Source organism: Aquarana catesbeiana, linkage group LG03 (assembly GCF_042186555.1).
Source record: "Aquarana catesbeiana isolate 2022-GZ linkage group LG03, ASM4218655v1, whole genome shotgun sequence".
NCBI lineage: Eukaryota > Metazoa > Chordata > Amphibia > Anura > Ranidae > Aquarana > Aquarana catesbeiana.
The window spans coordinates 469,416,351-469,443,813 of NC_133326.1; the positions used below are offsets into that span (position 1 = coordinate 469,416,351).

Sequence of the window (27,463 nt, forward strand, 5' to 3'; positions counted from 1 at the left end):
TTACAAATACTGTACTGGTGACCCCACAATAGGGATAAAACTTTTTCGCAGAAGAGAGTTTAACCACTTCAATACCAGGCACTTAGACACCTTCCCGCCCAGACCAATTTTCAGCTTTCAGCGCTGTCGCAATTTGAATGACAATTGCGCGGTCATACTACACTGTACCCAAACAAATTTTTTATCATTTTGTTCCCACAAATAGAGCTTTCTTTTGGTGGTATTTGATCACCTCTGCGGTTTTTATTTTTTGCGCAACAAATAAAAAAAGACCGAAAATTTTGAAAAAAAACAAGTTTTTCTTTGTTTCTATTAAAATTTTTTTGTAAATAAGTACGTTTTCTTCTTCAATGACGGGCACTGATATGGCTGCACTGACGGGCACTGACTGGCACTGATACGGCGGCACTGATGGGCACCGATGAGGTGGCACCAATGAGGTGGCACTGATGAGGTGGCACTGACGGGCACTGATGATGGGCACTGATAGGCGGCACTGATGGGCACTGATAGGCGGCACTGATGGGCACTGATAGGTGGCACTGGTAAGCGGCACTGATGGGCACTCATAGGTGGCACAGATGGGCACTTATAGGTGGCATTGATGGGCACTCATAGGTGGCATTGATGGTTACTTATGGGTGGCACTGATAGTTGGCACAGATGGGCATGGATGGGCACTGATAGATGGGCACTGATGGGCACGGATGGGCACTGACAGGTGGCATGAATGGACACTGATGGGTGGCACTGACGGCACTGGTTGTTTGCAGTGATGCCCCTAAGGGTGGCATTGTTGGGCATCACTGCAACATAATGGTGCCAATCAGTGCCCATTTGTGGGCACTGATTGGCACTGACTGGGCACACTGGGCACATGTGGATAGCCATGGGGTACATACCTGGCCATCCACATGTTGCCCCTTCCCTGGTGGTCCTAGTGGCGATCCCTGGTGGTCCAGTGTGGTGATCTGAGGGGGGGCTGCGCTGATAAACAATCAGCACAGACCCCCCCTGCCAGGAGAGCCGCCGATCGGCTCTCCTCTAATCGCGTCTGTCAGACGCGAGTGAGGAAGAGCCGATCAACGGCTCTTCCTATTGACAGCGTGATCAGCCGTGATTGGACACGGCTGATCACGTGGTAAAGAGCCTCCGCCGGAGGCTTTTTACCAAGATCAGTGTAGCGGTGTGTCAGACTGACACACCGCTCCACCGATCGCCGCGATGCGCGCCCCCGGGGGCGCGCTGCGGCATGTTATCCTGCTGGACGTTATATGACGTCCAGTCAGGATAACACAACCACTTCCCGGACGTCAATCCGCTATAGGGCGGGCGGGAAGTGGTTAATAAGACTCGGGGCCACTCATTACAATTAGAAGAAAAGAGGTTCAACCTTTAACTACGTAGAGGGTTCTTTACTGTAAGAGCGGTAAGGATGTGGAATTCCCTTCCACAGGCGGTGGTCTCAGCGGGGAGCATTGATAGCTTCAAGAAACTATTAGATAAGCACCTGAACGACTGCAACATACAGGGATATGTAAGGTAATACTGACACATAATCACACACATAGGTTGGACTTGATGGACTTGTGTCTTTTTTCAACCTCACCTACTATGTAACTATGATCTCACCACTATGCTGTCTGAATGGAGTTCTCGGTAATATTGTTGACTAAAAGCTTGCATGCAATAACATAACCTAATGACTATTTGTACAGTAACATACTCATAAGGATATATGGTTTAAATTATATATATATATATATATATATATATATATATATATATATATATATATATATATATACATATATACACACACACACACAGTGGGGACGGAAAGTATTCAGACCCCCTTAAGTTTTTCACTCTTTGTTATATTACAGCCATTTGCTAAAATCATTTAAGTTCATTTTTTTCCTCATTTTTGTACACACAGCACCCCATATTGACAGACAAACACAGAATTGTTGACATTTTTGCAGATTTATTAAAAAAGAAAAACTGAAATATCACATGGTCCTAAGTATTCAGACCCTTTGCTGTGACACTCATATATTTATTTAACTAAGGTGAAAACAAAAGAGAAACTCCTGCGCTGCTGGCGGACTCCTAAACTAACAGAGGGACACTGCTGCAACACCTATAGTACTGCTCCAAACAGACAAAACAAAACTGGGTTATGGGGGGGAGTGGTGGTTGCGCTGTGATGGGGAGAGGACAAGAAGGGGGGGGGGGGGGGGACTATACTAAACTAGAGTGTATGTAACACACATGCCAAATAGCCCAAAAAAAGGGGGTCTATAACACACAAAATAACAATAGCCCACTGACTAGTGCCTGTGATAAGTGATTAAAATAACCAATAAATGTATAGCATGAAAGAAATAAAATGGCATCCAAATAAATAATACATATAATGAAGGTGCAAACAAGCCAATGAGATAATAGCAAATGGTGAACAATGGGTGAATACAATGTTAAGCGCATAGGTAGGTAGAGTGATATAAATAAATCCCATTAATAAACATGATAAAAAAATTTAAAACATGTGAAACAATAAAAATATATAAAAATATATAGAAAACAATCCCGCCACCAATGTGACACTTCTGAGTAAAGTCCAGAACCACAACAATAGATGTGTCAGGGGTAGAGGGGTGATCTGCGATGGGGGCACCTCAGTGTGCACAGGCCCCTTACCTTACAGCTGTAAGGTATACAGCATAAGTATTAGGCGCCCAAAAGGTGATGGAATCCAGGAAGTTGCAGCAAATGGTAAAGCTCACAAATGTTGTGGTATCATATGCGAAGAAAAAAGATGAACAGCATATAGTGTGATACCGTTTGGGAAATAAAAGCAGGCAGGCTGAGGGAGGGGGGAAGGGGGGGTTGCACTCACTTGTGACAGATGAGCGCAAGCCTCAAAACACGAGTGCCGAACTCGTATAATCCAAAACGCTGGCCAAAGGACCCTCTACCATCTCACTCCTCCTGTGGCTCACCGCCCGTCATACATCATAAAGGTAGTGTGGTATCAAGACAAGAAAACCGCATATGTAACTAAGGTGCTGTCCATTTCTTCTGGTCATCCTTGAGATGGTTCTACACCTTCATTTGAGTCCAGCTGTGTTTTATTATACTGATTGGACTTGATTAGGAAAGCCACACACCTGTCTATATAAGACCTTACAGCTCACAGTGCATGTCAGAGCAAATGAGAATCATGAGGTCAAAGGAACTGCCTAAAGAGCTCAGAGACAGGATTGTGGCAAGGCACAGATCTGGCTAAGGTTACAAAAAAAATTCTGCTGCACTTAAGGTTCCTAAGAGCACAGTGGCCTCCATAATCCTTAAATGGAAGACGTTTGGGACGACCAGAACCCTTCCTAGAGCTGGCCGTCCGGCCAAACTGAGCTATCGGGGGAGAAGAGCCTTGGTGAGAGAGGTAAAGAAGAACCCAAAGATCACTGTGGCTGAGCTCCAGAGATGCAGTCGGGAGATAAGAGAAAGTTGTAGAAAGTCAACCATCACTGCAGCCCTCCACCAATCGGGGCTTTATGGCAGAGTGGCCTGACGGAAGCCTCTCCTCAGTGCAAGACACATTAAAGCCCGCATGGAGTTTGCTAAAAAAAAAACACCTGAAGGACTCCAAGATGGTGAGAAATAAGATTCTCTAGTCTGATGAGACCAAGACTTTTTGGCCTTAAATCTAAGCTGTATGTGTGGAGAAAACCAGGCACTGCTCATCACCTGTCCAATACAGTCCCAACAGTGAAGCATGGTGGTGGCAGCATCATGCTGTGGGGGTGTTTTTCAGCTGCAGGGACAGGACGACTGGTTGCAATCGAGGGAAAGATGAATGCAGCCAAGTTCAGGGATATCCTTGACAAAAACCTTCTCCAGAGTGCTCAGGACCTTAGACTGGGCTGAAGGTTTACCTTCCAACAAGACAATGACCCTAAGCACACAGCTAAAATAATGAACACAACAACTCCGTGACTGTTCTTGAATTGCCCAGCCAGAGCCCTGACTTAAACCCAATTGAGCATCTCTGGAGAGACCTAAAAATGGCTGTCCACCAACGTTAACCATCCAACCTGACAGAACTGGAGAGGATGACTCATGGCTGTATTAGATCAAAAGGGTGCTTCTACTAAATACTGAGCAAAGGGTCTGAATACTTAGGACAATGTGATATTTTAGTTTTTCTTTTTTAATAAATCTGCAAAAATGTCAACAATTCTGTGTTTTTCTGTCAATATGGGGTGCTGTGTGTACATTAATGAGGAAAAAAATTAACTTAAAGGATTTTAGCAAATGGCTGCAATATAACCAAGAGTGAAAAATGTAAGGGGGTCTGAATACTTTCCATCCCCACTGTGTGTATATATATATATATATATATATACACACATTCTTTGTTTGTGTTGATGTAGCCGTACAATGGTGCTTTATGATATGCTGAAGGATGAAATTAAAAATTTATAAAATGAAAAAAAAAAACTGCTTTCAGGTTTTTGGTTTCGGTAGAGTTCTAGCCCTTCCTTGTTTTATGAGCACAAAATAAATTGGACACGAGTTGGACATTAAATGAGAAAACAGGAACATCAATAAGCTCAAGCTCAAGTTTGATTAAGCCCTAAAGCATGTGCTATTTTTCAACCATGTCAATTTTATTTTAAACGGGTTGTTGTTGATTTTATAGTATAATGAACTGAGCTTAAGGCATCACACAACTGCTCAAGATTGATGGGTGAACTTAGTTTACCCATAATACTATACTGAAATGTATTCTAAAGGCTTGACATCACACCAAGAGTATGCCAGTACTTGTAAATAAGTTAAAACTGTAATTCATTGGACCAGATTATATTTTCCCAGTCATCAACGCTCCATAGTTGATGTTCCCCAGCCAACCATATATGCTTTCAATGATTTTTAATGGAAAAGAGAAGTGCCCAGAGTGGTCATCACAATATCACTAAGTGCAATGTGCATTTCTATGGCTGTTATAGTTCATAACTTTGTACTAATGTTAATTGTTGTGTGGCATCCATTATAGCTGAAACCACAGGACACCTGCAAGTCAGGTGGTTAAGGCCACAACCCCTGCTCAGATTAATTGCCTAGAATGTATTTGCAACCCATACTTTCAGTACAGAGGTTTGCTTTCAATGGATACAAATTGTGTAGAACAATTCAAACATGTCAGGACCACCAAACTGTTCCCCTTTAACAGTCAACTCCTGATTGTGGAACCACCTAAATGTCATCCCATTTAACCAATGTGTGACAGCAGACAGAAAAGCTATTGTGCTACTAAATACATATGGAACAAAAAAGGTCTTCCTGCCTTTTGCACTACTTTCCTGATAAATTCAGTAATGAAAGATTTTCATACCTTGAAGAAAAAAAGTTTATGATCAGCACTAACATATTCTGCAGCTTCTAATAGCAACACTTAGTTTCATTAGACCTCCCATACACACTGGATCATCGATAGTGAATTTTTAGGTTTACATTTCACTATACCATGATCAGTGGTGTCACTAGGGAGTGACTATTGAGGCTGGAGCCCCGAATCTGGGTTCCATAGCCCCTAGTCAAGGGCCAGCCTTACCGTGAGAGTGTCCCGGGCTGCCTGACACAGCCAGGAGATCAGTGTGTGTGAGAGAGAGTCTCCTCCCTTGCTCCGCCCATACCAGAGTCGGAAGGAACTTTCTCACACAATCTCCTGAGCAGGGGAGTGCAGACCATGAGTGAGGGGGGAAACGGTACTACCTAGCCTCTCTGTACAGTATATACACCAGCCTCTCTGTATACACCAGCCTCTCCTCTGTACAGTATATACACCAGCCTCTCTGTATATACACAGCCTCTGTGTACAGTATATACACCACCCTCTCTGTATATACACCAGCCTCTCTGTACAGTATACACACCAGCCTCTCTGTATACCCAGCCTTTCTGTACAGTATATACACCAGCCTCTCTGTACAGTAAATTACACCAGCCTCTCTGTACAGTATACACACCAGCCTCTCTGTATATACACCAGCCTCTCTGTACAGTATATACACCAGCCTCTCTGTACAGTATATACACCAGCCTCTCTGTACAGTATATACACCAGCTTCTCTGTACAGTATATAGACCAGCCTCTCTGTATATACACCAGTCTCTGTACAGTATATACACCAGCCTCTCTGTATATACACCAGCCTCTCTGTACAGTAAAATTACACCAGCCTCTCTGTACAGTATATACACCAGCCTCTCTGTATATACACAGCCTCTCTGTATACACCAGCCTCTCTGTATACATCAGCCTCTCTGTATACATCAGCCTCTCTGTATACATCAGCCTCTCTGTATATACACCAGCCTCTCTGTATATACACCAGCCTCTCTGTATACCCAGCCTCTTTGTATATATGCCAGCCACTCTGTACAGTATATACACAAGCCTCTTTGTATACCCAGCCTCTCTGTATATACACCAGCCTCTCTGTACAGTATATACACAAGCCTCTCTGTATACCCAGCCTCTCTGTATATACACCAGCCTCTCTACAGTATATACACCAGCCTCTCTACAGTATATACACAAGCCTCTCTGTATGTACACCAGCCTCTCTGTATATATATATATATATATATATATATATATATATATACACACACACACACACGTATATTATATACATGTGTATACCCACCCAAGCGTATGACTTTCTTTACTTTGCTGCTATGGGCTTTAGCCCCAGATCTTTTGTAGACCTAACAACGCCCCTGACCATGATGCTTGGAACAAAACTCAACAGTCTACTTAACCTCCAAAAAAAAAAAAAAAAAGCAAAATCTCGTGTCTCTGCCCACATTTTCAAGATTGAGCTGACTTCCTTGAAATAGTGCAAGGGATCACGAAACAGTTGTCTGGAGTTTGACTGTCTGCTTGCATCTGTTGCAGGTCTTCTGCTTTATTATGCTTTTAAAATATAACTAAAGGCAAAACTTTTTTTTAGTTTTGGATGGAGGGGAAATGGATTAGAACACTTATCATTTTATTGCTGTCTGTTAGAGCTGCACGATTCTGGAAAAAATGAGAATCCCAATTTTTTTGCCCTCACAATTCTTAGCGTAGCATCATATTTCAAGTTATACAAAAAAATTGGGCTAACTTTACTGATTCGTTTTTTTTTAATTCATTGAAGTGTATTTTTTCCCCAAAAATTACATTTGAAAGACCGCTGTGCAAATACAGTGTGACATAAAATATTGCAACGACCGCTATTTTATTCTCTAGGGTCTCTGCTAAAAAAATATTATATAGCAAAAAATACTGATTTTAACTTGTAAGCAACAAGTGTCATAAAAAGGCTTAGTCTTTAAGTCTTGGTTAAACTGACCTCATTTACAGACCGAAGTTCATCCCTTTGATCTCCAAACTGCAGCTCTTTGCTTGCCTTTACCAGGCCCTTGCCTTTCCCTCCAGATACAGGACACAATTCTGACACCAGCGATGGGCACTATTAATCCTGCTGACACCAACAATGGCACTGACCCCAATGATGGACACTATTTCTCCCACTAATACCAACAATGGGGCACTGTTCCTCCAACTGACACCATTGATGGGGCACCATTTCTCCTACTGACACCAACAATGGGGCACTATTCCTCCCACTGACACCAGCGATAGGGCAGTATTCCTCCCCCTAAAACCAAAGATGCATTGTTTATTCCCACTGATGCCAGGACAATTTCTACTACCAATGGCCATTGTCCAGCCCCCTAAAGTTTGGAGGACAGTACACTGGCCCTTTGTTTAAAAAGTTTGGAGACCCCTGATTTAAAATGTTGCAATGTCTTCTTTTATCTCTCAGCGCTAAGCAATGTTGATAGACATTTGCCAGATGGTTGTTTTTTTTTTTTTTTTTTTTTAATTTTGACAGCTGTAAGTGAGCAGAGAACGGCTCTGCTCTTTTTACATGAATGAATCATGGAAATGCCGCATTAAGATCGTAAAGGGAGGTTTGAATCGAGATCATGATTTTTTGAACGATTAATCATGCAGCTCTACTGTCTGTGTCCCCGTTAGGGAGATTCACCCTCTATATTTGCCATTGAATGTGAAAGTAAAAGAAAATCACAAATTTTGGGTTGACAACAGAAAAGCGATAGAGGGGACATCTACCAATGGGGACACTAGTTCTAGTGGCCTTGGGGTCTCCAAGGAACTCCCATCATTTACAGGGATTTCCTCTCACTTCCTGTTTGGCTATGGGACAAGAATTGAGGGGAAATCTCGGCAACGGGACACAGATGGCGAAGAAAAAACAGACAGGGGTTATAACCCTCCCATATTCTATCCAAAATGAAAAAAAAAAAATTTGCCTATAGTTCTACTTTAAGTATTCAGTACATCAGAGTAATGCTATAATGAGCACAGAGCATAGCTACAGAAAGGTGGTACAGTGAACTCCCTTGTAGGTTAGAGTTTTAATTCACTAGGATCAGAAATATCAAACTGCAACTACCAAGAGAGGGGCTGTCCTGAAAACAAATGAACAAGTTCTAGTGAGACATCTGATGATCCTCATACACACTCAGCCCAGTGGATGTCACCATATTACATCTGTCCAATCAGAGTTTGATTCAAGTGATGAGAAAGGCTGCAATGATGGGGAGTATGAACAAGAAAAGTTGTACTTTTACAAAGGATACAGTAAGATCATAACGCAGGGACAACTTCTCCCCTCCTTGGTCTTCTAGGTCATAGATAAGTTTTGCATCTTCTCCATATTTCCCTGTCAGTATTTCCTGCAACAACATCAACATGCAGTTTAAAAAACAGCAACATCAGACGCACGATGACATCCAATCAGCTGCCCTTCAAGTTATGACAAGCCCTTCACAGTGATACAAAATAGAATGAATAATGAGAAAACTATTGACTTTAGTAGTGGTGTGTTATGTACCAATACACACATACATCTCCTTAACTGACAGCTGCTTTGATTAAAAAACAGTGGTATGCTTGGAAAGGCACACCACAAGCTAGAGGAGATGAATTATTTCTAAAATGAAAATAGTAAAAGGTAAACTGTAATAAAGCCTGGAAAAATTAACACATACACTCATACAGGAGACACAAGGGATGATTTATAAAAATAAAGAATGTCAAAAGAAACAGTTTCACTGTTGCAGAGAATACAAAATGCTGCATTACAGCAAGAAAACAATTCCTAACTTCTCATGACAGATCTCCCTAACAATGTACGCCCCTGTTCTATAAGAAGCCACTGCAGTCTACAGAAGTATTACATTACACATGAAGCAATGCAGATCCAGGGGAGGGCAATGAGAAAACAAGAGGCTTTAGTACAGTCCAGAGGAGGTATTAACCACTTCAGCCCCGGAAGGTTTTACCCCCTTCCTGACCAGAGCACTTTTTACAATTCGGCACTGCGTCGCTTTAACTGCTAATTGCGCGGTCATGCAATGCTGTACCCAAACGAAATTTGCGTCCTTTTCTTCCCACAAATAGAGCTTTCTTTTGATGGTATTTGATCACCTCTGCCGTTTTTATTTTTTGCGCTATACACGGAAAAAGACCGAAAATTTTGAAAAAAAATGATATTTTCTACTTTTTGTTCTAAAAAAAATCCAATAAACTCAATTTTAGTCATACATTTAGGCCAAAATGTATTCGGCCACATGTCTTTGGTAGAAAAAATGTCAATAAGTGTATATTTATTGGTTTGCGCAAAAGTTATAGCGCCTACAAACTAGGGTACATTTTCTGGAATTTACACAGCCTTTAATTTATGACTGCCTATGTCGTTTCTTGAGGTGCTAAAATGGCAGGGCAGTACAAAACCCCCACAAATGACCCCATTTTGGAAAGTAGACACCCCAAGGAATTTGCTGAGAGGCATGTTGAGCCCATTGAATATTCATTTTTTTTGTCCCAAGTGATTGAATAATGACAAAAAAAAAAAAAAAAAAAATTACAAAAAGTTGTCACTAAATGATATATTGCTCACACAGGCCATGGGCATATGTGGAATTGCACCCCAAAATATATTTAGCTGCTTCTCCTGAGTATGGGGATACCACATGTGTGGGACTTTTTGGGAGCCTAGCCGCGTACGGGGCCCCCGAAAACCAATCACTGCCTTCAGGATTTCTAAGGGCGTACATTTTTGATTTTACTCCTCACTACCTATCACAGTTTTGAAGGCCATAAAATGCCCAGATGGCATAAAACCCCCCCAAATGACCCCATTTTGGAAAGTAGACACCCCAAGCTATTTGCTTTGAGGCATGTTGAGTCCATGGAATGTTTTATATTTTGACACAAGTTGCGGGAAAGTGACAAATTTTTTTTTTTTTTTTTTTTTTTTTGCACAAAGTTGTCACTAAATGATATATTGCTCACACAGGCCATGGGCATATGTGGAATTGCACCCCAAAATACATTTAGCTGCTTCTCCTGAGTACGGGGATACCACATGTGTGGGACTTTTTGGGAGCCTAGCCGCGTACGGGGCCCCGAAAACCAATCAGTGCCTTCAGGATTTCTAAGGGCGTACATTTTTGATTTTACTCCTCACTACCTATCACAGTTTCGGAGGCCATGGAATGCCCAGGTGGCACAAACCCCCCCCAAATGACCCCATTTTGGAAAGTAGACACCCCAAGCTATTTGCTGAGAGGCATGGTGAGTATTTTGCAGCTCTCATTTGTTTTTGAAAATAAAGAAAGACGAGAAAAAAAAATTTTTTTTTCTTTTTTCAATTTTCAAAACTTTGTGACAAAAAGTGAGGTCTGCAAAATACTCACTATACCTCTCATCAAATAGCTTGGGGTGTCTACTTTCCAAAATGGGGTCATTTGGGGGGGTTTTTTGCCACCTGGGCATTCCATGGCCTCCGAGACTGTGATAGGCAGTGAAGAGTGAAATCAAAAATTTACGGCCTTAGAAAGCCTGAAGGCGGTGCTTGGTTTTCGGGGTCCCGTACGCGGCTAGGCTCCCAAAAAGTCTCACACATGTGGTATCCCCGTACTCAGGAGAAGCAACAGAATGTATTTTGGGGTGTAATTTCACATATTCCCATGGCATGTTTGAGCAATATATCATTTAGTGACAACTTTGCGCAAAAAAAAATAAAAAAAATAAAAAATTGTCTCTTTCCCGCAACTTGTGTCACAATATAAAATATTCCATGGACTCGACATGCCTCTCAGCAAATAGCTTGGGGTGTCTACTTTCCAAAATGGGGTCATTTGGGGGGGTTTTGAACTGTCCTGGCATTTTATGCACAACATCTAGAAGCTTATGTCACACATCACACACTCTTCTAACCACTTGAAGACAAAGCCCTTTCTGACACTTTTTGATTACATAAAAAAATAATTTTTTTTTGCAAGAAAATTACTTTGAACCCCCAAACAATATATATTTTTTTAAAGCAAATGCCCTACAGATTAAAATGGTGGGTGTTTCATTTTTTTTTTTTTCACACAGTATTTGCGCAGCGATTTTTCAAACGCATTTTTTGGGGAAAAAACACACTTTTTTAAATTTTAATGCACTAAAACACACTATATTGCCCAAATGTTTGATGAAATAAAAAAGATGATCTTAGGCCGAGTACATGGATACCAAACATGACATGCTTTAAAATTGCGCACAAACGTGCAGTGGCGACAAACTAAATACATTTTTAAAAGCCTTTAAAAGCCTTTACAGGTTACCACTTTAGATTTACAGAGGAGGTCTACTGCTAAAATTACTGCCCTCGATCTGACGTTCGCGGTGATACCTCACATGCATGGTGCAATTGCTGTTTACATTTGACGCCAGACCGACGCTTGCGTTCGCCTTAGCGCGAGAGCAGGGGGGACAGGGGTGCTTTTTTTTTTTTTTTTTTTCTTTATTATTATTATTTTTTTATCTTATTTTTAAACTGTTCCTTTCATTTTTTTTTTTTTTAAATCATTTTTATTGTTATCTCAGGGAATGTAAATATCCCCTATCATAGCAATAGGTAGTGACAGGTACTCTTTTTTGCAAAAATTGGGGTCTATTAGACCCTAGATTTCTCCTCTGCCCTCAAAGCATCTGACCACACAAAGATCGGTGTGATAAAATGCTTTCCCAATTCCCAATGGCGCTGTTTACATCCGGCGAAATCTAAGTCATAAAATGCTCGTAGCTTCCGGTTTCTTAGGCCATAGAGATGTTTGGAGCCACTCTGGTCTCTGATCAGCTCTATGGTCAGCTGGCTGAATCACCGGCTGCATTCTCAGGTTCCCTGTTGAGACGGGAGAGCCAGAGAAAAACACGGAAGACGTTGGGGGGGGGGGGGGGGGGGGGGCATGGGGGGGCATTCCCTCCCACTGCTTGTAAAAGCAGTCTAGAGGCTAATTAGCTGCTAGGATTGCTTTTACATGAAAGCCAATCGCTGGCTGAAAAGAATGATACCAAGATGATACCTAAACCTGCAGGCATCATTCTGGTATAACCACTCAAAGTCGTGAATGGCGTACCTGAAGACAAAAAAATGGTTAACAATAAAGCACAGTAGACGGTAAGGTATAAAAAATTGCATATCTGAAAAGCAAACATGATAAAACATAACAACAATAAAACATTGCAGAATAGAATACAGTAAAAAAGAGCAGAACAATAGAGAGAGAATAGAGAGAGAACAATAAAACAACAACTATTTTTTTTTTTTATTTTATATTTTTGTTTGTGTTTTTTTTTTTTTTTTTACACTTTTTTTTGTAACTAACTTTTATAACTGTAACCGGTTCCAGGTTCGGGTCTCTCAAAATGCGATGGCATCTTGGGAGACCCTGTGAAAGTGTGCCTAGTCTGTGCAATGCTGTACCCTACGCTAATACTCAACTAGTGAATGGTAGTGTTCAAAACATTCACCAATGCAAAGACCAGGATTGTCAGGACAGGAGGGACAATAATAGCGGGTGTCACGCCTATATCCGCGCTTGCTGCAGACACGACATCTTTTTTGGGGGGGTTCGTTGGGTAGGGGTACTCGGGAGGACATAAAGAAAATGCCTCTCATGCAGCCGACTGCATTTGGTTGGGGATGTGAATGGGGGAAGTACGGGCGCTGCAGAAGTGGTGGGTTCCCAATTAGGATTGGCGAATGCAGCAGGAAGGGCACTATGGGCACGACGGGCCTGTGTTTGTCTTCTTGGTGGCAGCGGGACACTACTTGTGCTTGCCACCTCACCAGCTTGAACTGCACTTATGGGACTCGCCACGTCACCAAGTGTTACTGCAGTGCTGGTTTGACTACGACCGGGGTGTACTAGGCTGCTGGTGCTTGCCAGTTCACCAAAACGCTACCAAAAAAACTGTTAGCGATCGCAGGGATCAGGCCTGACTCTGCGAACGCTGCAGTTATGCGTTTAGTGTTTTGTAAGTGACAGTGATCGATCAATACTGCACTTGGGTGGGCTGGGCCGGGCGGAGGGGCAAAACGCAGGTGCTAGCAGGTATCTGGGCTGATCCCGCTAACACTGCGTTTGTGGGAACCCTAAACTGCTGGGGACGCTAGTATAGATCTGATCGGATCAGATATTGATGCGTTCAGATACTATACCACTAAGGGAGGTGTACGGTGCGTGCGTGGGTGTTAGCGGTACTGGCGCTAACCTGACGCTGCCTGGGGCTGGTGCTTGCCAGTTCACCAAAACGCTACCAAGAAAACTGTTAGCGATCGCAGGGATCAGGCCTGACTCTGTGAACGCTGCAGTTATGCGTTTAGTGTTTTGTAAGTGACAGTGATCGATCGATACTGCACTTGGGCTGGGCCGGGCGGAGGGGAAGAACGCAGGTGCTAGCGGGTATCTGGGCTGATCCCGCTAACACTGCGTTTTTGGGAACCCTAAACTGCTGGGGACACTAGTATAGATCTGATCGGATCAGATATTGATCCGTACAGATACTATACCACTAAGGGAGGCGTATGCTGCGTGCGTGGGTGTTAGCGGTACTGGCGCTAATCTGACGCTGCCTGGGGCGACGCATATCACCGCCGGGCGATCAGGGGGCTAAACCTTTATTAGGTAATAAACGGCGGGTGCCCTGACACTATAAAAAATAAACGAACTAACCAGCGTCACCCGTAACGGTTATACGGTGATCAGTGGTGAAAGGGTTAACTAGGGGGCAATCAAGGGGTTAAAACATTTATTCGGTAGTATATGGGGGTCCCTGTCACTATAAAACGCTGACGGCGAACCTAAATATTTACCTCCCTAACTAGCGTCACCAGCGACACTAATACAGCGATCAGAAAAATGATCGCTTAGTGACACTGGTGACAGGGGGTGATCAAGGGGTTAAAACTTTATTAGGGGGGGTTAGGGGGGTATCCTAGACCTAAAGGGGGGTAATATTCACTGCCCTAACACTGTAACTGTCACAAACTGACACCATGCAGTAATCAGAAAAAAAAAAAAAAAAATACTGCTTGCTGTCAGTTTGTGACGGGGGGGGGGGGGGGGGGTGATTGGGGGGGGATCGGGGGTGTAAAGTATGCCTGGCATGTTCTACTGTGTGTTTGTGTGTGTTGTGCACTTACATGTCTTCTCTCCTCGGCGCTGGACGGAAACTGCCGAGCCGAGGAGAGATGACATCACATCCTCTGCCTGTGTGAAACTACACACAGGCAGGGGAGGATTCCGATTGGCTGGGAGCGATCGCGAGGGGGGGGCCACGATCGGATGGTCTCCCCCTCGCCTCCCGACGCTCCCAGTCAAATGCCGACCGCCGCTGGCACCGGGGGGGGGTCCGATCGGACCCCCCGCCCACGGGAGGCAGATCACGTACAGGTACGTGATTCTGCCTGCCCGTGCCATTCTGCCGACGTATATATACGTTAGGCGGTCGGCAAGTGGTTAAAGACCACTTTAATATGGGCCTGAGAACATGGAAAACATTTATTAAACTCAGAATAAATGTAAATCGGGGATAGGATAAGATAAGTATTGAACACAACACTATTTTTCTAGGTAAATATATTTCTAAAGTTGCTATTGACATAAAATTTTCACTACATGTCGGTAACAACCCATTCAATCCATACATACAAAAAAACAAATAAGTTCAGAAATTAGGTTATGTGTAATAGAATGGAATGACACAGGGAAAAAGTATTGAACACACTAACTGAAAATGTAATACGTACAAACTCCTTTGTTGGTAATGACAGCTTTAAGATGCCTCCTGTATGGAGAAACTAGTCGCATGCATTGCTCAGATGGGATTTTGGCCCATTCTTCCACACAGTCTTCAAATCTTGAAGGTTCAGCAGGCCTCTTTTATGAAGTCTGATCTTTAGTTCTTGGCTGGGCCATTCTAGCAGCTTTATTTTCTTTCTTTGAAACCGAGAGTTTCTTTATCTTTGTGTTTGGGATCACTGTCTTGCTGAAATGTCCACCCTCGCTTCATCTTCATCATCCTGGTAGATGGCAGCAGATTTTTTTAAAGAATGTCTTGGTACAGTTTTCCATTCATCCATCCTTCAATAATATGAAGTTTGCTGAAAAACATCCCCACACCATGATGCTCCCACCTCCAAACTTCACTGTTGGTATTGGGGCGTTTTTGGGGCGATATGCAGTTCCATTGACCTCCAAACATGGTGTGTGTTATGGCATAAAAATAGCTCAATTTTGGTCTCATCTGACCAGACTATATTCTCCCAGTATTTCACAGGCTTGTCTAAATGTTACGCAGCAAACGTTAAACGAGCTTCAACATGCTTTTTCTTCAGCAATGGAGTCTTGTATGGTGAGCGTGCATATAGGCCATGGCGATTGAGTGCATCAGTTATTATTTTCTTTGAAACAATTGCTAATTCCAAGTCTTTCTGAAGCTTTCCACAAGTGGTCCCTGGCTCGTGGATAATTCTTTTCACTCCTTTATCAGAAATCTTGCGGGGAGCACCTGGTTGTGGCCGTGTATGGTGAAATTATGTTCTTTACACTTCCGGATTATGGCTCCAGCAATACTCACTGGAACATTTAGATGTTTAGAAATCCTTCTGTAACCAATGCCATCAGTATGTTTTGCAACAATAAGGTTGCGAAGGTCTTGAAAGTGTTCTTTGCTTTTAGCCATCATGAGATGTTTCTTGTGCGACTCCTTGGTAATGAGACCCCTTTTTATAGGCCATCAGTTGAGACTGAACCAGCTGATATTAATTTGCACTGACAAGGGGCAGGGTTGCTTTTTAATTATCGATTGATTTCAGCTGGTGTCTTGGTTTTCCATTACTTGTTGCACTTCCCTTTCTTCTTGTGTTCAAAACTTTTTCCCTGTGTCATTCTATTTTATTATACATAACTTAATTTATGAACTTATTTATTTTGGTCTCTTTCTATGTATGGATTGCATGGGTTGTTACTGACATGTGGTGAAAAAGTCATGTCAATAGCACCTTTAGAAATACATTTACCTAGAAAAATGGTGACGTGTTCAATACTTATTTTACCCGCTGTATGGATAGATTACCTATCTAGTGACTACAGTGGATGAACTTGGCATGACATAGTCATGCAAGAACTCCTCCCAGATTTGCTCTTAGTGTGTGTATGTATTATATATACACACGCACAAGATCTATACAATATATATATATATATATATATATATATATATATATATATATATATATATATATATATATATATATATATATATATATATATATATATATATAGATATAGAGAGATATATATAGAGATATAGATATAGATATAGATAGATAGAGAGAGAGAGAGAGAGAGAGAGAGAGAATTTTTTTTATTTACATGCTTATAAATTTTATGATGTTGACAACTTCCTACAGCATGACTATAGGAGTTTTTCCATGAAATTTTACAGTTGAAAATAGCTATTAGAGTACAATACAACTTAAATTTAACAAATCATATTTTTCTGTAGCTTGGGAAGCGTAAATATAACCTTTTCTTGAAACGTTAATAGACCTGCCAATTCAAATTTACTGTCTACTGACTGAAAAAGGAGTTAGCAGCTGTCTTCAGAGGCGCAAGTACTTATTGCAAAGAAAGCATCCTTGTACATATGCATGCTTTGAGCCTCTAGTTAACTGGAGGAGTGAGCAAAGATCAAGTGCATTTAAAGAGCTTCGCAAAACAGCAAGATGCCTGCCTCTTCCTCTAACAAAATTTTCTTTCTGGTGACAGCTAAAGAATGTATCCCTTAAGGAGACTCTGTCATGCTTCTCATTCAAGGAAAAGTGACAAAGTCTCATGAAAGTGAGCCCCTATCCCTAGATTCACTTAAAGTGTGTCAGGGCTGGGCAGCGGCTCAGCCCTTTCTTCCTCTGAGCTGGCCGCTCAGCTGTCAGCTAATTGCCAGCTCCTATCTCTCCACAGTGACTCACCTGTTGATGATATCCTGCTCGTCAGTCCTGCTTACTTAAGCCGTCCAGCCCAGATGATCTCTGCCTTCGCCTTGGTCAACATCACAGAGACTTTCTCCTGCACTCCTGTTAAAGACATGCTTGGCTGACATTCCTTCTGGCTCCAGATCCTTCTTGCTGTTCCACTACGCTGATTCCTGGCTTCCTGACTTTCTGGCTTGTCTGACTATCCATTCCGGTTACCGAACTTTGGCTATGTTTTGACGTTTGTTCTATTTACTTTTATTATTAAACAAGTGTGATTTAACTGTACTTCTGTCTCGGTCATGGTTTCTGACAAAGTGGCTGAAAAACCATAAAAATCTTCCTACAAAAGTTGTACCTGTTTATCTGCAGCTCTCTCTTCTGTACAGCCTTTTAAAACACACAGATTAAATGCTATTTCTCAGCTTCAGCAAGCAGGGGGTGGGAATTTGAAATCACACAGTACTTTATAGAGCAGGGAGCTGAGTAAAGAGAGAGGACAACCCCTCCACACAGTCTCATAGGGAAACATGCACAGCTAAGGCTGTCAATCACTTTCTGGGTGCTGGAGGGGAGGGGGGGCTTGGTCATCTTGGTGTGGGGATAACCTGTCAGGAGTGACTAATGCAAATAGCAGAGGAAAGAGGGAGGTGAGAAATCACACTCTGTGCTTTGAATTGAGGTTATTACACACTACAGAGAGATGCTCGGTTCATTTTTCATTTCAGAGGTTTATAACCACTTAACTAATCTCTGCAGAGATCCCCTGCTGCCGTTCTCCCCAATGCAGCCACCGAAAAACACCTGGCGCTTCCAGGTATGGGGGAACATATGACAGTGACAGAATCTCTTTAACAAGATGTCCTGCTCACATGTACAGTAAGAGGGTGAGACCTATGCATCATATATGGCACTTATATGAGGTCTTGGTGAAAAATGCTACACTGGAAAACCCTCTGTTAGGATTTATGCTTATAGGAAGTGGGTTATAAAGCAGTTGTCCAAAACAATCAGCTACTGAGCACCTGCTGAATGGCTGCTTTACCGTTCAAGGTAGCAGGAATTAAAATACAGGTCACAAACAACTTTTGAAAAACCACTGGTATAAAAAAAAGGTGCAAAAAGATGTTCCTTAATAACTCCCCACATATTGCATTGTACCAATAAATGAAAAAGCTAAACATAAAATGAATCCAATATTTACAATAAAAAAAGAACATCCCCTTACTCCTACCATGTTGCAGGGTGTCATTTCTTTGTCAGGTACAGAGTATCAGTACTGATATATCTGCTTCCTCCCTCTCTAACATAGCTGGCAGGGGATCAGCCAACTAACTAATAGACAGAGTACCTGTACAGCAATTTTACAGTCATAGGTTCCAATTCATCAAGTGGCAAAATTATTTAAAGCCCAGTTCCAGCAAAACCCTTTCACCCAAGATCCCCACCCCCAAGATGACAATTAAAGAGACTGCTCTGCATTGGGTAGGGGGCTGTTTTTTTTTTTATTATTACTATTCAAGGGGGTACACACACACACACACACACGCAAGTTTTTTTGTATAAAGGTATAAGCGCTTTAGATGGAGGAGGTCATGTGTGGGAAGACCAACTAGACTTTAAAATACTGTAGTTAATGGCAGAAAACATTAACAAAAGGGTCTCTGTAATGGCACCCACAAACAGGCAAGTAATCTTTTGTCTTGTATACCTTCATAGTTTTGCTATTTTTATATTTTCTGGAAACAACAAACATTACTTTAACTCTGAAAACACAGCCTGATGAAGGCAGATTCCGGCAACCTTATGGTGCCCATAGTATAAACTATGTGCTATATTGAATTTTTTAGTCTCTGTAAAAGCAGCTTTTTCCACGCAGGATTCCCAAAGAGGTAGAGCAGCGAGTCATGGTAGATTGACATCTTGCCTTATGGTGTATGGAAAGTTCTGCACCAAAATCATGTGACAGAGCCAGAAAGTGGGACCAACGCAGCATCTACTCTCGTCTCCCAGGTAAGTAACCTCAATTATTTATCTAGCTGTCTTTAAAGGTTGGACTTTATGGACTTGTGTCTTTTTTCAGCCTCGCCAACTATGCAACTATGTAAGGGGGGGTCATTCTCCTCATTAATTTATTGGGGCATTCTTCCCACTGACAAATAACCTAGGGGACCTTTTCTACCTGATCATTAATGTAAAGGTGCCCTTCCTCAATGACCCCCAAAGTAACAGAATGCCCCAGTGTAAAGGAGCACTGCTTTGACCACCAATATAAGGGGGCATTATTTGACTGACCCTTCTCTAAAGACTGTCAATATAAGGACACATCCCCACTAGCCACCAATGTAAGGGGACACTTCTCCACTGACCACCATGGTAAAAGGAGCATCAATATAAAAAGGCACCTCTCCACAAACCACCAAAGTAATGGGAAACATCTACAATGACCACCATTGTAAAGGAACATTGCAAGTTTTCATGTTTGCGTGCCTTTTTTGGCCATTTTTTTTTTCCTTTAATTTCATGATCCTTACTGAACAGAATTTCATCTTATCTTTAAATGATCTTCCCTGGATTTCAAATACACCATGTTTTTTAACCTATTATTATTATTATATCCATTATCTACTGATCAGGTTAATGTACATTGAATTGTAGGCATTATTTTTGGTTTCCTGAGACTTTAAATTTATTTTAAGGGTTCCTCCAAAGCAAAAAGGTTGAGAAAGAGGGGATTACTGAAAGGAATAAAACTACAACAGCGCAAGTAGAAAATGCTAGTGGCAGCATAACACAGAATCCTGTTTACAATGTAATTAAGTATAACTTTGTATGTATAATCACTTCTAGAAGGTTACCAGGCTAGTATTAAAATGACAGACATAAATATCTGGCATATGCCAACAAGTCAGCATGGAGTGCATAGTGTGAAAAATGGATGGATAAATAATGCAGGAGAACTGAGAGCCCCAGACAGATCCTCCTGAGACCGTGTACAGTGAATTACACACATAATTACCCATATAGCAGTCCAAGGGCACTGCCTGATCACAACAAACCCTAATGTGATTGCTTGATAAATAATGAATCATACTCTAAAACAGATTTATAATGCCATGGATAGAATCACTATATCACGTTTTTCCAAATATGCTCAAAAAAATTTGACTCTTGACAGCCCTAAAGAAGAGGACAATTTAAAAACAAATGCCACATATGCCAGTCAGAAAAGAAATATACCCTAATGTCATTGGCTAGAAAAGAATGTTTAATAGAAATAATAAGAAACACATAGCCATAGTTTCCTGGGGCCTAAAAATTCTGCTGAGTTACCCATGTGTCTAGTGTGATAGATGAGTTCTATTATAATGAAAGTCCCTGCTTTTACAACATGCGTGTAATTTTTAGAAGAAAAAAAAAGAAAAAGGACGTTGTTGGGTTTAATACACACACAAAAAGCTCTACATACAGTATCTGACAGGCGGTGGAATATGTTACATGTGGTGCTTCAGATGCGTTTTGTCAGGCAAACTGTTGCTGCTGTTGCACTTCTTTAAACCATGGCCTCTAACAAAGGGCCTGGAATTTACTGCGGCTCGTAGTAGCTCTATGCTGCAAGTAGCAGTCTTTTAGCAGTTATAGTGGAACTGTAGCATGTACACTGGACCATAAAATACAGGTCTCAAAAAGCAGCCTCCTCCAAACAAGGCCTCCCTCAAACTTAATTTTTCAAATCTGCCCCATCCCTCAGAAGCCAGCCAGCACCTTCTTTCATCAGAGTGATGCCAGACATCTTCCCATTCAGACTGTTGCCATGGTAATCTCCAGCATGCAAAAGCTCTGGTAGGCATTTACTCCATGTGTAGCACACACTGTACTCAGTTGCAGCTGTAATTGTTGAAAACCTGGTTGGTGGTGGTTACATGTGCAAAGTGCTTTTGGCCTGAGTGCTATGCTACATCACAATACAACTGACCTCCGAGATATTAAATGATCTAGAAAATGAGACGAGATCAAGATGGCACTAAAAGAAACCCCCACGGGTAAAAGTGCCGGGCCAGACGGGTTCACGATTAAATACTATAAAAAATTTCAAGACCAACTGATCCCAAGGCTGTGTGAATATTTGAACAAAATAGGAGAATAAGATGATATCAGAAAAGAGTCAATCTTGGCACATATCACTATAATACCCAAAGAAGGAAAAGATAAAACCAATTGCTCAAGCTATAGGCCCATTGCTTTACTGAATACAGATACTAAGCTCTATGCTAAAATATTAGCCACTAGAATAAAAAGATTGATGCCGCTATGGGTAAACCCGGACCAGACTGGTTTTGTCCCTGGGAGAGAAGGAAGGGATAATAGTATAAAAACAATCTTGATGTTGCGAAGGAAGAATACTAATATCTCCCCAGATCTACTCCTGTCAATCGATGCAGAAAAAGCATTCGACAGGGTAGACTGGGGATTTATGATGACTATGTTACAACATTTAGGACTGGGGCCTAAAATAATGAAGTGGATCAAAAATCTCTACAACGAGCCTACGGCAAGAGTAAGGGTAAATGGTAAAATGTCGCCAGTGTTCGAAATGTTTAATGGAACGTGGCAAGGATGCCTGCTCTCACCTCTTCTATACGTACTGTCACTGTAGCCTTTCCTAGCGACTCTGCGAAACAACCAGGAATAGAGGGGGTGAGAGTGGAGGAAAAAACATAAAGTCGTGGCTTATGCCGATGATATCTTAGTGTACGTGACTAAACCCAGAGGGACCCTGCCAAACATCCTGACAGAAGTAGATAAATATGGTGAACTCCCAAACTTCAAAATAAACCCCATAAAAACAGAAATATTGAACCTCGGACTAGGGAAAAAAGATGTCCTGGCCCTTAAAAAAGAATTCCCATTTACGTGGGTGAAAGGGGAACTACCCTACCTGGGAATTAAACTAACACATCACTTGAGAAAATTTATCCTGCAAACTACATTCCATTATTAAATGAGATCAAGGTAGAGGTCAAGAAGATAAGTACACAATCAATATCTTGGATTGGAAGAGTCAACATGCTTAAAATGATAATATTACCAAAAATACTGTATACATTCCAAATGTTACCAATAGCAGGGCTCGACAAACCCCGGGCGCCAGGTCGCATTTGCGACTAGAATTAGCGACCTGGCGCCTGGGGCGGCACAGCTGGGGGTATCCTGTCTCTGTGCGGACTCCGACCCCCCCCCCGGTGCGATCACGTCGGGCCGCGCCGGCCGGTAATTGAGGCCCCGGCTTTGCGGCCTTCTTCGGTAGTTCTGGAGTCCTTCTGAAATCTGGCGCCATCTTGTGGTGGCCGTTGGTATTGCAACCAGCAATGCTAATGCAATGCTAATGCGAAATACCTGCCTGTTTTCACTGCCCATCTCCTTCCCAAAGTGGAGAAGAGAAGGAAGTGAATGTGGGGATAGCCTTTTTTTTTTTTTTTTCGTAATAGATTTTTTTTTTTAATTTATTTATATTTATATAAAAACTGTTAAATTAATTTTAATTAGGAAAAAAATAAATAATTTGTTATCTCCCTGCTTGGCCCCTTTCACACGGGCTGTCTGATCAGGTTCGCCTGTCTGTTTTTCAGGCGGACCTGATCGGACCCTTAGAGCCCTTTCACACCGAGCCGCGGGGGGCGTCGGCGGTAAAGCGGCGCTATTTTTAGCGCCGCTTTACCGTCGTTTTAGTGACGCTATTCGGGCCTCTAGCGGGGCGGTCTTTTTCTGTGTAAATTTAAGATTAGTTATTTTTTATATTGAAAATAAAGCTTTGTCGGTCGTTTAAAAAAAACCTGGCTCCTAACTTTTTTAGCTGGCTCCTAGATTCCAAGCAAATTTGTCAAGCCCTGACCAATAGGGATCTTACAGAGCTTCTTCAAAATTATACAAAAAATATTGACAAAATATATTTGGCAAAATAAAAAACCGAGAATAAAATTTGCACTAATTTCCAGGAAAAGACAGCACGGGGGTTTGGCAGCACCTGATATTTTTAGGTATTACAAAGCGGTAATCCTAGCACGTATGATTGAGTGGACAAAAGAAAATAAAGAAAAAAAATGGATTGAGATAGAAAACACTTTAAGTAAAACCACGCTTCACAAAAATATCTGGATTTCAAACAAATACAGAACACTAGATTCTGATTCTCACGATTTGACTAAAAATGTATTCAGAATCTGGGACGCACTACACCGGAAACAAAAGTGGGCACACAACTCACCGCTAACTGCCTTTACGGGAACAAATTTTTTTACAACGGGTGAAGATATATTCTGTAGACTTGGAATAAAGAATCTATAAATCAAAGATATTATTAGAAGGGGGAAGATGAAACCTGCACAAGAATTGGAGATTAAATTTGGTGGGAAACTACGTGAGTGGGAATTTTTTCAATTAAATCATTTAGTTAATACATCACCACACCCGTTTAGAGATGGAGGAGGATTAAACCGGTTGGAAAAGCTCTGTATAACACCAACGCCATTGAAAGGAGGCATTTCGAAAGTTCATGAAATCTTGACGGATCTTGAAGGACAAAAAAGGCCTTCCTTTATAGAAAAGTGGTAAAAAGAATTGGAAATAAATTTAGAAGAGCAACAAGCGAGAAAATGATTGCAGGAGGATAGAATCAAGCATGGGACATGAACACCATTGAGATGAACTATAAATTCCTGGTCAGGTGGTATATGACCCCCCGGGGAGACTCCATAAAATTAACCAAGATGGATCACCACTATGTTGGAGAAATCGTGGACAAAAAGCCACAATGTTACACATATGGTGGGGCTGCCCAAAAATTTGTGTATTCTGGCAGGAAGTAATCAATTGTAGAAAGGAAATAACGTGCGAGAAGATAGATAATAACAGATTGACTTGTCTGTTTTACCACGCTGACACTCCAAAAAAGCAAAACATGAAAAAAGTAACGTCAAAACTATTAAATGCTGAAAAGGGATTGATCCCAAAAAATTGGTTAAAGAGTGAAAGACCAGACTTAGGAGAATGGTTCAGACAAGTAGATTACTATTGCAAAATGGAATAATTAGGCTGTAAGGATAAAGTGCAATTAGATAAATTCAACACTATCTGGAGTGGGTGAAAATACAAAACCTCGGACAGCTACTGGCAGAAGATGTTGGAAGGTATAGGGCCTTAAGACGGGATAACATCTGGGAAAGGAAGGAATAATTTAACGGTGAGTCGGGGGGTGGAAGTTAGAGAGGCGGGGTAGTGGGTGGGTGGTGCAGAACGGAAACATTTTGTAGTTTTTTGTATAAATAAAATAAATTCTTCTTTCCTTTTTAAAGATGCCACAATGATGTGAATTTGAGAAGTTAGATAGTTTGATAGTTTGAACGTCAAGTTGAAATAAGTCTCTCAAAAGTGATCACTGAAGTGGAAAGAAAAAAAAAAAAAAAAAAAAAAAAACACAATACAACTGACCTATTGAAAAACCTATCCGCAGCATCTAATTGCCACAGAGATTCATCATGGTGGCATGTATGTGCATAGAACAGGTTCCAAAAATGATCAGCCTGGTGCGGAATGCAGGATACTTTTTCTGAGAGAAAATAATGGCATCTACGTAAATAAGTAAATCCAACTTATTAAGATGCAGAAAATTTCTAGGACTACATTCCAGCTTTAATGAATTAAGCAGTACTTTTGAGCATTAACACATTCATATGAGCAGAGAGAGAAAAAAACGTCAAAGCACAATTTACCTTTAAAACGGCCACATAAAGCAATGGAAATGCTACTCCATAAATACAGTTGACAAAATCCATTGTACACTACTTAGATTGCCCAGGGTTGGCACAGTCTCAGTCTTACTGGTGCCCCCCAGTGGCCATTGCAATCCAAAGAAAAGCCAGCATGAGGTTTATTTTACAGGTTTGAGGGGTGTGTAAAAGCGCACATATCCCTTAATCATAATTAAAGTGTATCTAAACCCAACAGCAAAAAATGTAATATAATGTAGCTTACCAGTGGCTGCATTATTTTGCTGGATATACTGCCAGTAACAAATATCCTGTCCTAGAGGGACAATACCTACTGACTGATTCTATGAAGATATAGCATTGTCACCCTAAGCCTGGACAAATCCCACCTAGAAGTAGGAGCTAGCTTTAAAAACCTAGGAGCTAGCACTACGCAACCCCCATTTGACTATATAGGTTGCAGTCTAATTTCATCACATGTGTGGATGGTGAGGCCCACCAACAACCCAAACTGTCAGAGAGAAGAGGAGACCCCCAGTGGCTAAGAGAGGAAGGAATAAGGAAAATATTACACCTTATTACTCTGTCACGGTGCTTCTCAGAATTGTTGTCATCAAACAACCTGGACAAGGCATAGGCACAAAGGTTTTTGGCACCAGGACGAAAGGTAATGTTGAAGTTGAAGCGGGCAAAGAAGAGAGCCCAGTGAACTTGGCGTGGGTTCAAGCGTTTCGCGGATTGTAAATACTGCAGGTTTTTATGATCAGTATAGATGGTAAGACAATGGGGAGAACCCTCTAGTAAATGTCGCCATTATTGAAGAGCTAGTTTAATAGCCAGTAGTTCACGATCCCCAATGGTATAGTTCTTCTCTGCATCCGAAAACTTTTTGGAAAAGAATCCGCAAGGCTGAGACTTGCCCTTCTGAGCTTGGAGTAGGACGGAACCGACTCCTACTGAAGAGGCATCAACCTCCATAGAAAAGGGTTTTATAATGTCCGGACGTAGGAGAGTTGGGGCGGGGAGGAAGGCTGCCTTGAGTTTCTGGAAAGCACCAATGGCTTCAGGATTTGCCTAAAACACATTTGAGTTCAGCGGCCAGCGTGCAGAATTGAACTGCGTATTGACCGACTGTCATTCCCTGCTGATGAAGACGAAGGAGGGCAGCAGCAGAAGTCATTCTCCCGGGCTCATCAAAAGTTTTCCGGAATGCATCCAAAAAGGCCTGGAGGTCGGAGGTGATAGTATCGTGTGATTCCCAGAGTGCGGAGGACCAAGCTAGAGCATCACCAGAAAGGAGAGAGATGATATATGTGACTTTGGTGCGATCAGTTGGAAAATGGTGGCTGGAAAGTTCAAAGTGGATGGAACACTGATTAATGAAGCCACGACAAGCCTTAGGGTCGCCAGAAAAACGAGGTGGTGGTGGCAGATGCAAGCAGGGATTGCCAGGTGTAGCAGGTAACACTGGAGCAGATGAGGCAGAAGCAGGAGCCGAAGAAGATGAAGTTGCAACGACTTGCAGACGATCCAGACGGGAGGTAAGATCCTGTAGAAACAGCATTATTTGCTCTTGATTTGCTTGTTGGGAGTTAAGTCTCTGAACTAGATGTTGCATTTGATCCTCGGTCAGTAGCCGACTCTGTGAGGAGCTCATGGCTTGAGCAAACTGTCACGGTGCTACTGATGTGAGCCCACTGGCGAGCAGGTGACACTGAATCCCCCAGGGCGTGGAATCTAAGGGCCAGCCGGTATCTTGCCAGGGACCCCCCCCACAAGGGTTTGGGCTTAGCTGCGTGCTGACCCCATGTCACGACCCCCGGGTTCCCCCCGCTCGCAAGGAGAGTACCAGAAGACACAGTAAGTCACAGATGGATGGATGAAGCAAAGGAGAGCCTGATAGAGAGCCAAGGTCAGGGCGGGCAGCAGACCTCGTAATCAGGAGAACTAGCCGAGTCAGTACACAAGAGACCGGTTCACGAGAGCTCAGGTTAAGTAGGTTACACACAGGGCGCTCAGGAACAAGTGTTGCTCAAGCAACCAGAAACTGGCCTGAGTGGAATTTAAACAGAGAAGCACATGGGAGGCTGGACAGGAAGTAGCAGGAAGGAAGTATATAAAAGGCAACAGGTGAAGCCGGCGACACCCATAACTGCTGAGTGCAGCAAGAGCTGAACACAGGCTTGTGGAACCACAGGAACCAGCCGACCTACAGCAGTAAAAGGTAAGACACAG

General features: G+C 42.1%; 1 protein-coding gene across 2 annotated transcripts in view; it reads right to left on the reverse strand.

Annotated features, from left to right (window-relative positions):
* LOC141132479 (histidine--tRNA ligase, cytoplasmic-like) overlaps window positions 1–27,463 on the reverse strand; it is a 217,167-nt gene that overhangs the window by 141,773 nt on the left and 47,931 nt on the right. For both annotated transcript variants that reach the window (XM_073620878.1, XM_073620879.1), the window contains one exon: window positions 8,731–8,826. In XM_073620878.1, coding sequence (XP_073476979.1) covers window positions 8,731–8,826 — 96 coding nt within the window. The remainder of the gene's footprint in view (window positions 1–8,730; window positions 8,827–27,463) is intronic.